At 55.0% G+C, this 12299-nt stretch overlaps 1 protein-coding gene across 3 annotated transcripts in view; it reads left to right on the top strand.

Annotated features, from left to right (window-relative positions):
• Positions 1-5784, top strand: part of TUBGCP3 (tubulin gamma complex component 3) — a 64017-nt gene extending 58233 nt beyond the window's left edge. For all 3 annotated transcript variants that reach the window (XM_065895956.1, XM_065895958.1, XM_065895957.1), the window contains 2 exons: positions 3152-3268; positions 5626-5784. In XM_065895956.1, coding sequence (XP_065752028.1) covers positions 3152-3268; positions 5626-5784 — 276 coding nt within the window. The remainder of the gene's footprint in view (positions 1-3151; positions 3269-5625) is intronic.
• The last annotated feature ends 6515 nt before the right edge of the window (positions 5785-12299 follow it).

The following is a 12299-nucleotide window of genomic DNA, read 5'->3' as shown; positions in this document are numbered from 1 at the left end:
GGTGTATGTCAGCTGTTAAGTGTCCAGTAAATCCATCCATGGCCGTGGTTTCTCACGCTGCCCACTTGCCCAGAGCTCTGCCCCTGGGGAATCGCTGAGCTGTGAGTCTGCGCTCTGGGGGCGCCCAGGCTCACTCTCCAGACTGTTGCCTGTCAGCGCCTCGGAGCAGACCTGCCTGATAAGGTGGGTTATTCAGCGTGTTTGTTCGGACGTGCTCGGGATACGCGGGAGAGGCGAGAGCCGCGAGTGTACCCGCGGAATGGTTAACGTTCGCGAGGCAGGGTGATCTGCGCGCTGTCATCAGACCTGAGGCCCCCGCAGGCTGGAGGGGCTGTGCGGGACGGCTCGGAGGGCCCAGCGTGCCTGGTCGGGGGCCTCTGCCCGCCCCTGCCGCAGCGTTCCGCACTGCTGCTGCTGGGCAAGGGCTCCCGGGCGCCTCTTCCTCCTTCAGTCCCTGCCCTCAGTTTTCTGCTTTCTTCCCACTTCTCAAAACCGTCTGTGATAATATGTCCAATTCAAATTTAGGGCTAAAGGCCTTTTCTTTCTTCTTTTTTCTGTCTTACAATTGGAAATCTTGTTTTCTAGCAGGAGCTCACCCAGCTCTTTGTTCTCTGACTCCACCTGCCCCCCACACACCTGTACACACCTGTACACACCACTCTCTCACAACAGGCATCCTGACCCTCCCCCCACAGTGCAGCAGCCGTGCGATTTCCCAGCCACGTGTCCGCTCCTGCAAGGTGACCTCCCTGAAATAGCTATTCCCGTAAGGTTTTGCCACCAGCTCAGTACCCAGTTAGATTAATTGGTTTCATTTTTGCTTTTAATTATTAGGGATAGCTTTTATTTATAAAACAAAATTGAATTTAACTATGTAAAGTCGTTACCTGGCTGCAAGTACAAGACAAAGTGTTTGGACGCAGCCGCTGTGCTGCTGACGTGAGCGTGCATGTCAGCCCAGCTGTGACGCGTGTACCGCATCGTGACACTGCATCACGCTGTCCACGTAGAACTCGTGCGCTTTTTTATATGTATGTACTACAGTAAGATAGAGTATTTAAAAAATGTGTTTGAAAAGACAAAAGGTAGTAGGGGGAGAAGAGATAGAAAGTAATATAAGTTCAGTAATTACTTCATCTTTTAAAACCCAGCATCAAGAGATATTCTTTAAAGCTCATGAAGTAAGTAAAACAGGTGTGTGTATATATATATATATATATATATATATATATATATATATATATATATATATATATATAAAAAGATACAGACATGAAAATAATGCCTTCTAAAAATCAGGCAGCAAGAAGGGGGCGCTCAGGCTGGTTAACGCTGTCTGAAGAAATAGAGCACAGGGACGGCCCGCTTTGTGAAGCTGTCCTTCTAAAGGTAGCCACTGAACAGGCTTAGAAGCCTCCTGGTTATCAGAAGAAGCACAGACCATGTGGTAAAAGATGGCCACCGTCAGGGAGACCGGAAAGCGTCTCACTGCTGAGATGACAGTGAGACCAGACGTGTCTGTCCCGTCAGCAGAGGCAGCGGGGCTAAGCCCACCGCATGAAAGGAGAGGCCTCTGGGTAACCTCTGGGCCGGGGCTGCCCTCTGGACCTGTCGCCTGCTCGCCCACGGCTGAGGGCTCGTCTGGGCAGACCTGCTTGGTCGGGAGGTTCTGGGACAGAAGAGACAGGACAGAGTGGAAAGGACGGACGACGCACTGGGCACTGAAGTTGTCCAGAGGGAAGCAGCTTGCCGTCGAGGGCACAAGGCAGTAGAGAGGACAGGGCCAGCTTGTGATGGAAGATGGGGTTGCGGTGAGGTCCCGCCACGGAGGGAGGGCCGGAGGGGCGCTAGAGGTGACCCGTGTCTCTCAGGCCGCGGAGCCCCAGGACGCGATTCTGAAAATGCGCAACCCTCATGCCGATGGGAATAAACGGGGAGAGAGTCACCCAGACGCCCGCTGAAGCCGCTGGGGAAGCAGCTGGGGAAGCAGCGAAACCCGGAGGCGGCCGGGCAGCAGGAGGAGGGCCCCGGTGAGATGAGGGTGAGCGTGGATGGAGGGCGTCCCCGGCCCAGGGGGAGCAGAACAAGCCGGGCACCGCCCAGGAGGCTGTGGGGGGAAGGCAGACACACCGAGGTGGTGAGGGAGTGCCGCCTGCTGTCTGGCTCGGACCCGTGAAGTCAGCCTGCGCACGGGAGGGAGATGAAGGGCTTTCTCTGGACAGAGGGCAAATTCTAGGCAGAACAGTGGCTCAGCAAGGAGCAAGGTTGCTTATCAGCAGCTCTGCCACCGGAAAGGGAGCGGCCGGACCTCTGGCGTGGAGAGCGCTGTGCTCTGTGCCAGTTGTCACAGGGAGGGAAGCGTCCAGAGCCTGCTTGGGAAGCTCTGTGAAGTTGACACCAGATGCGAGAATCTTTATACCAGACCTAGGTTGTACATGTTGATGGAAAAAGTCTTACAGAAAATTCAGTGGAAACATTTAACAGAATATTGAGAGAATAATTCACCCAGACTGGGGTTTATTTAAGGAATGCAGGGGTTCAAGAGATCTATTCGTGTAATTTACCATGTTAATTGATAAGAAATGGTCCTGTGATAATTCCTGCGTGTGCTGGCTGGAAAGCAGCTAGTCAGCTTCACCAGTGATTGAGAACAGTCTTTTACATGCATCACGGCTAAGGGAAATGGTAAGAACCGTTCCCGTTCAAGTCAGGAGTTAATGCAACGTGTGAGGGCGCCAGTGCTTTGAACCGTCGGGTTCAGTTTACAGACACGTAAAGTATCTGCTCTGAAATACGTGCAAGGTGACAGATACAAGGCTGTTGATTACAGCGTTGTTTCTGATAGCAGAAGCCTGGCGAGCTGTGACAAATCGTCTGAATAGTTGGATGTCACCCTGTGGCCGATGGACATGGTGACGGACAGTGAGGGGGTTCTACGTGTACTCGTGTATTGATGTAAAATACTCCCGAGGTATGTTATTAATTGAAAAAAGTAAGCTAGAGAGCAGTGTGGCATCAGAAAACGATCATGGACGTTTCCAGCGGCACAGAGGGGTGGAAGTCGGCGCCCCGCCACTAACACGCACCTCAGCCCCGCCCCCCAGCGTCTTCCATCCAGAGTCTAACCCGTCTGCTTCTCTCTCACTCTCAGGGCCAGTGGGGGGTGACGGCCGCAGAAGAAGAGCAGGAGAGCCAGAGGGTCCGGGAGTTCCAGGAGTCGATACCAAGGCTGTGCTCGCAGCTGCGCATACTGACGCATTTCTACCAGGTGCGTGTCCAGCAGCAGGGTGCCGCCCACGTCACAGTAACTGATGCTCGATGCCAGATGATGGAAGGGGCGTCGTTCCAGCCGGTCCGGCCTCTGCCGCTGGGTGGGAGTCTTGCCCTCGGGGCTGTCCGACATCTGGTGGCCCTTCCTTCCCGTGGCTGCTCTGGTGGGCGCGGCTCTGCGGCCCCCTCCTCTGCGGACAGGCGGGGAGCGTGCGGGGAGCGTGCGGGACGGGCCTCAGGCTGCTGGGCCGCGGAGGCCACACGCTCTGCTTTGTCTCTTTTGAGGGTTTGTTTTCTGATTTCATGTTTCTCAAGGTGATGTTAGTGCTGGAAATAGAGGTGAAAAGATTTTACGAAGAGTTCTTCCACTCAGTTCTGGTAACTAATTAGACAAATCAAGCGTTGAACCCCAGACCTTGACAAATTATGTTTCTGTGCCATGTATTCATTGGTTCAGAATTCTAACTGAAACGCCACGACCCTGTTCCCTAGGCGTCTAGTTTGCTTCCCAAGGTCCTCATACTTTTTAGTTTTGAATTTCTCTTCTGCATAACTAAGGGGTAAATTTGTCCCTTTTGTAAGTGGCCTCACTTTGGCATTGGCCTCCTGTTACCTTTTTGTTGCAAACACGTTTCATAAATGGCGGTAATGACTGGTTTATGTCCAATGCAAAAATATCTGTCGGGCAGGTGTTTGATGCTGAGGCGCTGTCTTGACCCAGGTCCTGCACGTGGTGTGGGTTCATAATTCTCAGAAGTGGGCGCCTCATGGTTACGTTCGTGCTGTTAATTAAGATAGTTGCCCGGGCTTCCCTGGTGGCGCAGTGGTTGAGAGTCTGCCTGCCGATGCAGGAGACACGGGTTCGTGTCCCGGTCTGGGAAGATCCCATATGCCGCGGAGGGGCTGGGCCCGTGAGCCATGGCCACTGAGCCTGTGCGTCTGGAGCCTGTGCTCCTCAACGGGAGAGGCCACAGCAGTGAGAGGCCCGCGTACCGCAAAAAAAAAAAAAAAGATAGTTGCCCAGCTGCAGAGGAGCTCAGTAACTTAACGTGTCCAAGTGCTGATTTCCAAAAGGCCAGTGGTGGTTACATGTTTTCCCGGTAGAGTTAATACAGTTTTTAAAAAGTAATCTTAATGTAATCCCAGCATTACTTAACGTTACAGCCTTGATCTTTGTAAATCACTGCCGTTCAGACTTCTTTTCTTGAGCACATAAGTCCTTTGCTGTCTTCTTTGTGTCGGTGGCTGAAACACTATAGAGTCTTAACAGCCATCCGTGCTTTGCTGCTTGTGAGCGGCCCTGGGCCCGGCCCCGCGGGAAGGCATGTCCTCACATGTCCAGGTGGAGGCGTCCTTCGTCGGCATGTTTCAGTTTCACGCTCGCGAGAAGCCCTGGCGGTGTTTTGAGCAGCGTGGTTCCTTAGGGACTTTCTCCCAAGTCCTCCTTACCCAGAGAGATGGTGACACGCGCACACGCACGCAGGCAGTGTGTTCGCTCAGTGTAAAGTGACTAGTGTCGCACACACGCGTCTGCACGCGTCCCAGCTCCCAGGAGCTCCACCAGAAGCAAGGGTGGGGGGCAGTGTCCACCTCGAGAGTTCGGGAAGGATGGACAAGGGTGTGTCGGTGACCTTTTCTCTGCCGATCAGAGCTTTCCCGAGCGCTTCCCCTGAGCAGGTGACGGTCAGCTGATGTGAGACGCGCGGGGGGTTGGCAGGGATGGGAGGTGTCCTCAGTGACTCAGCCCGGACAGAAGCAGTTGGGAATTCTGTTCTGTTAAAGTTGAGTGAACGTCTCTCACACCCTGTCGTCATCTTTGCAAACCCCCCAATGAGGAGGTGATGTGGCCGCACTGCCCGCCCTCGGGGGCAGCCGCAGCCCGACACCCCCAAAGGCACCGGGGCCCCGAGCCATGGTTTACATCACGTGTCTGTTCTTGGTGTTCTCAATTTGTCCTCCCATCAGGGCTGTATGATTAAATACTCTTTCATAACTCATGTGAAAGATGAAAAGTGTCACACTGAAGTTATCTATTCAAAATCAAAATTTTAAAAATTGGATGTTTTCCCACCAGTTGCTTTGCTGTTTTGCTCATTCTTGTAGAACTTAAGGGCAGAAAGGAAGAATCTGTTGGTTAGTTCTTTTCCATGAAATTACTGTTGTGAATTTGCATTTGTGGAAATGAGCATCTCTTCCCCGTGGGGCTGCCCTTGACTAGGTGAACTCTGGTCCCAGGGACAACCGCTAGGGTGGGTGTTGATGGAAATAACTCCGAAGGGGGTTAAAGGCGGGGCGGTTGTGTGGGCAGCTCCTTCCTGGACCTGAGATGGGCGTGTGTCCCCTGCGTCTCTCCAGGGCATCGTGCAGCAGTTCCTGGTGTTGCTGACGACCAGCCCTGATGAGAGCCTGCGCTTCCTGAGCTTCAGGCTGGATTTCAACGAGCATTACCGCGCCCGGGAGCCGCGGCTCCGCGTGTCCCTGGGCGCCAGGGGCCGGCGCAGCTCCCACACGTGAGGCCCCGGCCCTGCCTCAGGGCGGCAGGTACCGCTGGAGGCGTCATCATGGAAACGCTCGCATCGCATCCTCGGGGACCGCCTGCTGCCCTCCATCCTGGCAACCTCGACAGCCCGGCGTCGGGCGGCGGCAGAGTCGTGCTTTCCTACGTTGGAGTTGAATATATTTGTAATATCACTACGTTAAAGAGGCTGGCTTGCACTATTCAAATTTATTTTTCAAAGTCTTCATATTTAAAAGATACCACACTTTGTTGAGGCTTTTAAGCTCTCCGTGATATAATTCATATTTGTCACTTTTTGAAAAAAACCACAGTTTCTTTTAGAGAAAATTAGGGTGATGGATATTCATCAGTTAGGATGGTAACATCGTTGCTGTTTTCTTGGCGTCCTCTTTAGAGGCAATTTTTGTTAATGTCATCAGATTACATTGAAACCAAATGTCCCTACTAAAGAAATATAGAGAGCATTTTATTTTGGTTTTTAGTGTTGTAAAATATTAACCTCTGTAAGGACCTTTCTATCAGTGCATTTACACGTGTTCTTTTTTTCCTCTTCCTTCAAAGTTTACATTTTTATATTTAATTTACTCTCAGATAACTTGGAAAATAGTGTAGAAAAAGAGCAGGAGTGATGTAGAACAAAACATCCTTAAGCCTAGATTTCTTGAACCATCAGCTGGATCAACATGTAAATATGGATGACTAAGAAAGGTAATGAAGTATTTTATTTTCAAGATTCTGGGAAGCATTGGAAAGAAATTGTCTTGAACCATGAAGATTTCCTTTTTCCTTGCCTATTTTTTCATTGTAAATATTTATATACTACTGCCCAGATGCTGGGGGGACATTTTTTGTAAAAATGTCATATCGAGTCGCATAAATCTGCCTTTATCATGTTGCGTAAGTGAAAACTTAGAAAATTAAAAGCGATTATCTTTCCGATGTGTTGGTTCTTTCTTGATTGTCTATGAAGAGACATAGTTCACTTGCCAGGTTCGGGGGCTGGGGGTTGGCAGAGTTCGTGCTTCAGCATATGAATTATTGAATCAGTGAAACCAAGAACTCAGACCGTGTGCAACTTCCGGTGCAGATCCAGAGGGAACGCCCCCCTTGCCGCTTGCGTGATGCGTCCTTTCAGTTTTTACCCACGTCCGATTCCTTTGGGTGCAGAGTCCCTGTAGAAGAAAAGGGGCATCAGGGGTGCTGGCTGTGCAGAGATGGACCCAGGGCGAAGGTCGGAACTTCTTAGGATATACGTTGAATTTCAGTTTAAAGATTCACACAATCAGAAATTTGAAGCAGGTTTCTCTGCCGCAGAGCTTCCCAGAAACGATGATGGATTGCGTGTCTCCCGGAGAACCTGCCCGAAGCTTTTTGACCTTGGAGCCTGCTTTTAATTTATCTGAAGCATGTCTCCAGAGGTGACTCCTCAGTAGAAGCCACTCTAGAAAACGCCACTCTAGATGTGGGGACAGAAATGCCCTTTGACTTAGGAGCCATCAGGTAATCAGGCTGAGTCGTGGGTTGTGGAGTCGCTTCCGACAGGAGCCCGGGCCGGCCCGGGTCGGGGGGCTCACTCAGGAGGGGCTGTGGGCCTGGAAGGTGGAGGTGCTGACTGTGGAGCGTCGGGCAGCCTGTCACCCCCGAGCAGGGTCTCAGCAGCCAGAGTCGGCAGCGGCTTCGGGGAGCGGGGGGCTCCGTGCTGGGTTGGGGAGGGGAGAGCCCACTGCAGGCTGAGCCATCTCTGGAGGCAGGTGCCCCGCGTGGCCCCGGGAGGGCAGGGCCGCCGTTTCACCCAGGAGGTGGTAATCATTCTGAGCTTTAGGTAGCTGCGGCTGGGGAGCTGCGTGCAGGGCCCGGCGCACGAGGTCCGCGGGCCTGCGCCCGTGCACTCAGTGGAGAGAAGCCCCTGCCCGGACCGCCGCAGGCCCAGCCCTCCCCCTGCTCAGGAGGCCACTTGCCGAGGCTGAAGGCCGAAGGCCATCCTCAGGCTCAAAGGACCTGCCACCCTCCCGCCTGTTGGCGTAGCCTGAACCATGTCGCCAGCAGAGTTCCGAGCGTGTGATTCTCTGTCACTGGGGAGGATGCGTCCTGCAGGCTTTGCAGGGCAGAAAGGCACAGCCAAGCTGAAAATCCCACTTGTTGGGAAAAGAGCCCTTTGATCAAATAGCCACGGTCACACTCAAGTTGGGTCACGAGGCACCACGGCCACGTGAGGGGGGAGCGCGACAGAAACCGCAGCGGCAGCAGGGGTGTGGGGTGGGAAGGCTGGGACGGACCCCGGGGCTACCGGGCAGCGCCCGCGCTTCGCTTTCCCTCCCCTCCAGCCGCCCCAGAGATGTTTCCATTGCTGTGGTTTTGCGGGGTGACCCAGGTTCAGGGGCTGAGGTGGCTGAGGTCGCCAGGCCCGGCCAGAGCGGGCCGCCAGGTGCTAAAGCTGCTCACTGGGATCTGGGCCCCCAGGGACACTGGGTCAGATCCCGCCGCCTGCCTGGAGAAGGCGCTCGGGGCCAGGGCCCTGCCGCCGCAGCCTCCCCGCCGGCCTCGCCCAGCTCTGCGGGGGCTTGGGGGCGCAGGGGGCCGTGAATCACACACGGCTCTCTGCGCTGAAAATATGCCTCTGCTTTCCAGAAAGTTGAGTCAAATGGTGTGGAAATTTGAGTGATCATGGAGATTGTTCTGTGGACGTGCTGCCAGGTGTCTCTTCAAGAAGAGAAGTAAATTTGTATCTCTCTGCCTTTATTCCGGTTTAAGGTTTTAATAAAAATGCAGCCAGGGAAAATCGCATAGCAACTTGCGCGGAGCCCAGATTCATGCTGCTGACAAGCACTTTCGACCGGCTTTCTCACACGGTCTCCGGTTTCCACCGGAAATCTAACCCTGTCCCCCCGGGGGGCGTCAGAGAGCCCGACAGCCTGCATCTGTCCCCACCGGACGTGCGCACCAGCCTCTGCCGTCCGAGCAGCCCTCGGCTCACCCCTCTCTCGCGAAGCTGGGCTCGTGTCGTTGCAGGGCCTGCCGGTCCGCTGCCCGCGGGGATGCTTGGACCAGGGGTGGCTTGTCTCAGCCTCCGCCCACACCTGACAGGCCGCCCTGTCCTGCAGGCTGTGCTGTCCGCCCTGCCTGGCGGAGAGCTGCGGTCCTTCCCTTAGATGCCCTGACGTGAAGGGCGGGGCTGGGGGAAGGCCGCTCCGTTTTGCGGGCTGCAGGCCTGGGCTGGCTGGGGCGCCCAGAGCAGCTGCGCCTGACCCCTGGGACCCTCAAGGGAGCACCAGGCCCTTTGAGGGCATCCTGAAGCCTGACGTGGTCCATCCAAGGCTCCAGCCCTGGGGGCCCCGGTGACCCCGGCACCACAAGCGGGGGCGGGGAGCCCCTGACGGGACCGGAGGGATCACAGGCTGGGGCTGCGGAGGAGGAGGAGGGATGCTCAGAAACACGGGAATGCAAAGCTTTCCGAACCCTGAGAGCACGGCCGGAGGGCGCGGCACGATGCCGCCCGTGTGCCGGGGACACCAGACGTACATGGGGGAAGGGGTCCCCGCGGACAAGCCTCTGCCCTGCGGTCGGCGGGCGAGGGGGCCTGCTTCCTGCGTGTCCCCAGCAGGGGCACAGAGGACCCCACACGCCGGCCCCCAGGGGAGTGAGGGGCCCAGCGTTTCTCTTGGGGTCTCCAGGCCGCTCTTCCTGCGTCTCAGCTGCCCCGCGGGGGTCTGCGGGGCACGGCTCCTCCGGGACCACAGGCCTCGCATCGTCTCGGATGTGCCCCCTCCTCGCTGCCCCCCTTCCCGGGACATCACAGCACATGGGCCCCTGCGACGGCCCTGCCTCGGAAGGAGCTGGGCTGCCCCCGTTTCTGCTTGACCTTTGCAGCCCAAGCGGAAGCAGAAGCGTCAGTTTATCCTTTAAGTAGTGGAATCTTCACAGTATTTTGCCAGGAGATGGGAAGAGGCCCTGAAAGTCCTCTGTGATGCCCTGTAACCTCAGGGCTGAGCCTTCACACAGTCAGATGTTCGATTTTACTGAAGAATAAATGTCCAATTTTCAGGTCTTCTCTTGAGGAGAAGTGGCCACTGAGCAAACATTTCCAACGGCGTTCAGACGCGCAGCCGGCCGCGAGGGGAACCTCCCGAGTGACAAGTGAGGAAGCAGCTACTTTTCAAAAGCAATGTGTATTATATAACATTATATAACGAGGCGGCGTCCTCGCGTTGCTGGTGGAAGATGCAGAGGCTAAGGGTCTCCAGCTGGAGCGGGAGGGGGTCCCGGGAGGGCTGTTGGATCGCGGGTGTTCAGGCTGAAGGTGTGGGAGGAAGAGGGCGTCTTTGTCGCGGCTCTGGCCCGGCTCCTGGCCGCCCGTGCTGAGCTGGGTGCCCGTCGGTGTGACCGTTCTGCAGAGAAAACATTTTGAAAATGAACATTCAGAAATGTTATATAACCGTTACGGGATTTTATTGTGAAGAATGATATGTAGCCCTTAATTTTTTGTAAGTTGGGCTTAAACACTTAAAAAGCTTGGGAATCCACTTTTTTTTTTTTTTTTTTGCGGTACGCGGGCCCCTCACTGCTGTGGCCTCTCCCGTTGTGGAGCACAGGCTCCGGACGCGCAGGCTCAGCGGCCATGGCTCACGGGCCCAGCCGCTCCGTGGCATGTGGGATCTTCCCGGACCGGGGCACGAACCCGTGTCCCCTGCATCGGCAGGCAGACTCTCAACCACTGCGCCACCGGGGAAGCCCCAGGAATCCACTTGTTAAACTTGTTTTAAGATATTCCAAGCGGAGGGTTTCAGGTGGTTGGGCCCATTTATTAGAGTTGTTAAAATGCAACACATTCTAAGTGGTCTGGAGCAGCAACTGATGGTGGTCCTGGAGCACAGAGATTTACTGCCCAAAGTTTAACCAAATCCCCTGTAGAATCGGTCGGCAGGTTGGACTAACCCCCAACGCGATGAAGAAGTCCAGCCAGTGATGCGCTTCTCATTCTGATCTACGTGTCCTGGTGAGGAATCTTTTCCAGACGTGATAGTCGTTAAAACCAAGTATCAAGGCTTCCCTGGTGGTGCAGTGGTTAGGAATCCGCTTGCCAGTGCGGGGGACACGGGTTTGAGCCCTGGTCCGGGAGGATCCCACATGCTGCGGAGCAACTAAGCCCATGCACCACAACTACTGAGCCTGAGCTCTAGAACCAGTGAGCCACAACTACTGAGCCCGCGTGCCACAACTACTGAAGCCTGTGCGCCTAGAGCCCATGCTCCGCAACAAGAGAAGCCACCGCGATGAGAAGCCCGCGCACCGCAATGAAGAGTAGCCCCCGCTCGCCACAACTAGAGAAAGCCCGCGCGCAGCAACGAAGACCCAACACAGCCAAGAATAAATAAATAAAAATAAATTTATAAAAAAACAGTGGGGTTTTAGAACCAACACCAACCCATTGCCAAGTGTGCACCTCGGAACAGAAGTTCTCTCTCCGTGGTTATTTCTAAGGCAGGATTCACGACCTTCTCCAGACCCGCCTTTCTGGAGAAATGGGACAACCCCACTTTGTCCTAAGGAACTCTTTCCACAAGTCAGGCAGAGGTACAACCTGCCCACAGTCTGAATGGGTTTGGATAAAAAAAACCTGCCGAAAGCTGTGCCCTAGTCGCCTCGCCAAGAAAGCACTATAGGTCGGAAACCCCACTTGGAGCACGGCTTCACCTCCCACACCAGAGAGACCCAGTTTGCATTTCCCCAGCACGGCGAACGTGAGGACACAATGGCATCGGGTGTGCGTGCACGTCTGTGTGTGTGTCTACGTGCATGTTGTACACGCGTGTGCACTTTGCTGCCTGTTCTTCCTGGGAAAGAGGCACGGCCTCACTGGGCTCAGCGGGAAGGGAGGCGACGCGCCGCAGGTGGCCCGGGACTCCTGGAACGCGCACGTGGTGGGCCAGGAGACCCCTGCGCGCCCACGCTGGTGCCCCCGGGACGGCGCCGCCTACTCCTCCAGAGCTGCTCTCAGGGCACGCGGGGCCCTCGAGTGGACACCTCACGTCCCTTCTCACCAGGGAGGAGAATCCCTATTAGAGCCAAACGGTTGTTCCCATTTACCTGGAGGTTTTCCAGTGTTTTGAAGGATTGTGTCCCGAACCGATTGTTTCGCATGTTGATCATTGTCTGGGTTCTTCTTTCCTGGAGGAAAAGTAAGTATAACGATCAAGGTTTGGTGAAGAGTTCAGGCAGGATTCCAAACGTCTTTTCAGCTTTGGACAACCACGAGCTCTGAGAATGCAGTATTTCGCAGAGCACGTGACGTGACATGGCCCCGGGTGAGGCTGTCGAAACATCCCTCCTTGCAGGAGCCCAGAGCCGAGAGTGCGTGCTGGGCACTCAGGCACGGGGTGGACGCCACGTCTTCTTGCTTCCCGTGGGCCTCTCCTCGCTCTGAGCACACGCTAGCGTCATCTGTGTCGTCTACTGTGCGTGCTGGCACTGCTTCCTTCTATGGACGACGCTCCTGACCGCTTGGCTGCTGTCC

This window comes from Phocoena phocoena, chromosome 18 (genome assembly GCF_963924675.1).
Source record: "Phocoena phocoena chromosome 18, mPhoPho1.1, whole genome shotgun sequence".
In the NCBI taxonomy this organism is placed as follows: domain Eukaryota; kingdom Metazoa; phylum Chordata; class Mammalia; order Artiodactyla; family Phocoenidae; genus Phocoena; species Phocoena phocoena.
Note: the sequence above shows the minus strand (reverse complement) of the source record. Positions and strands in the feature narration are given on the sequence as shown.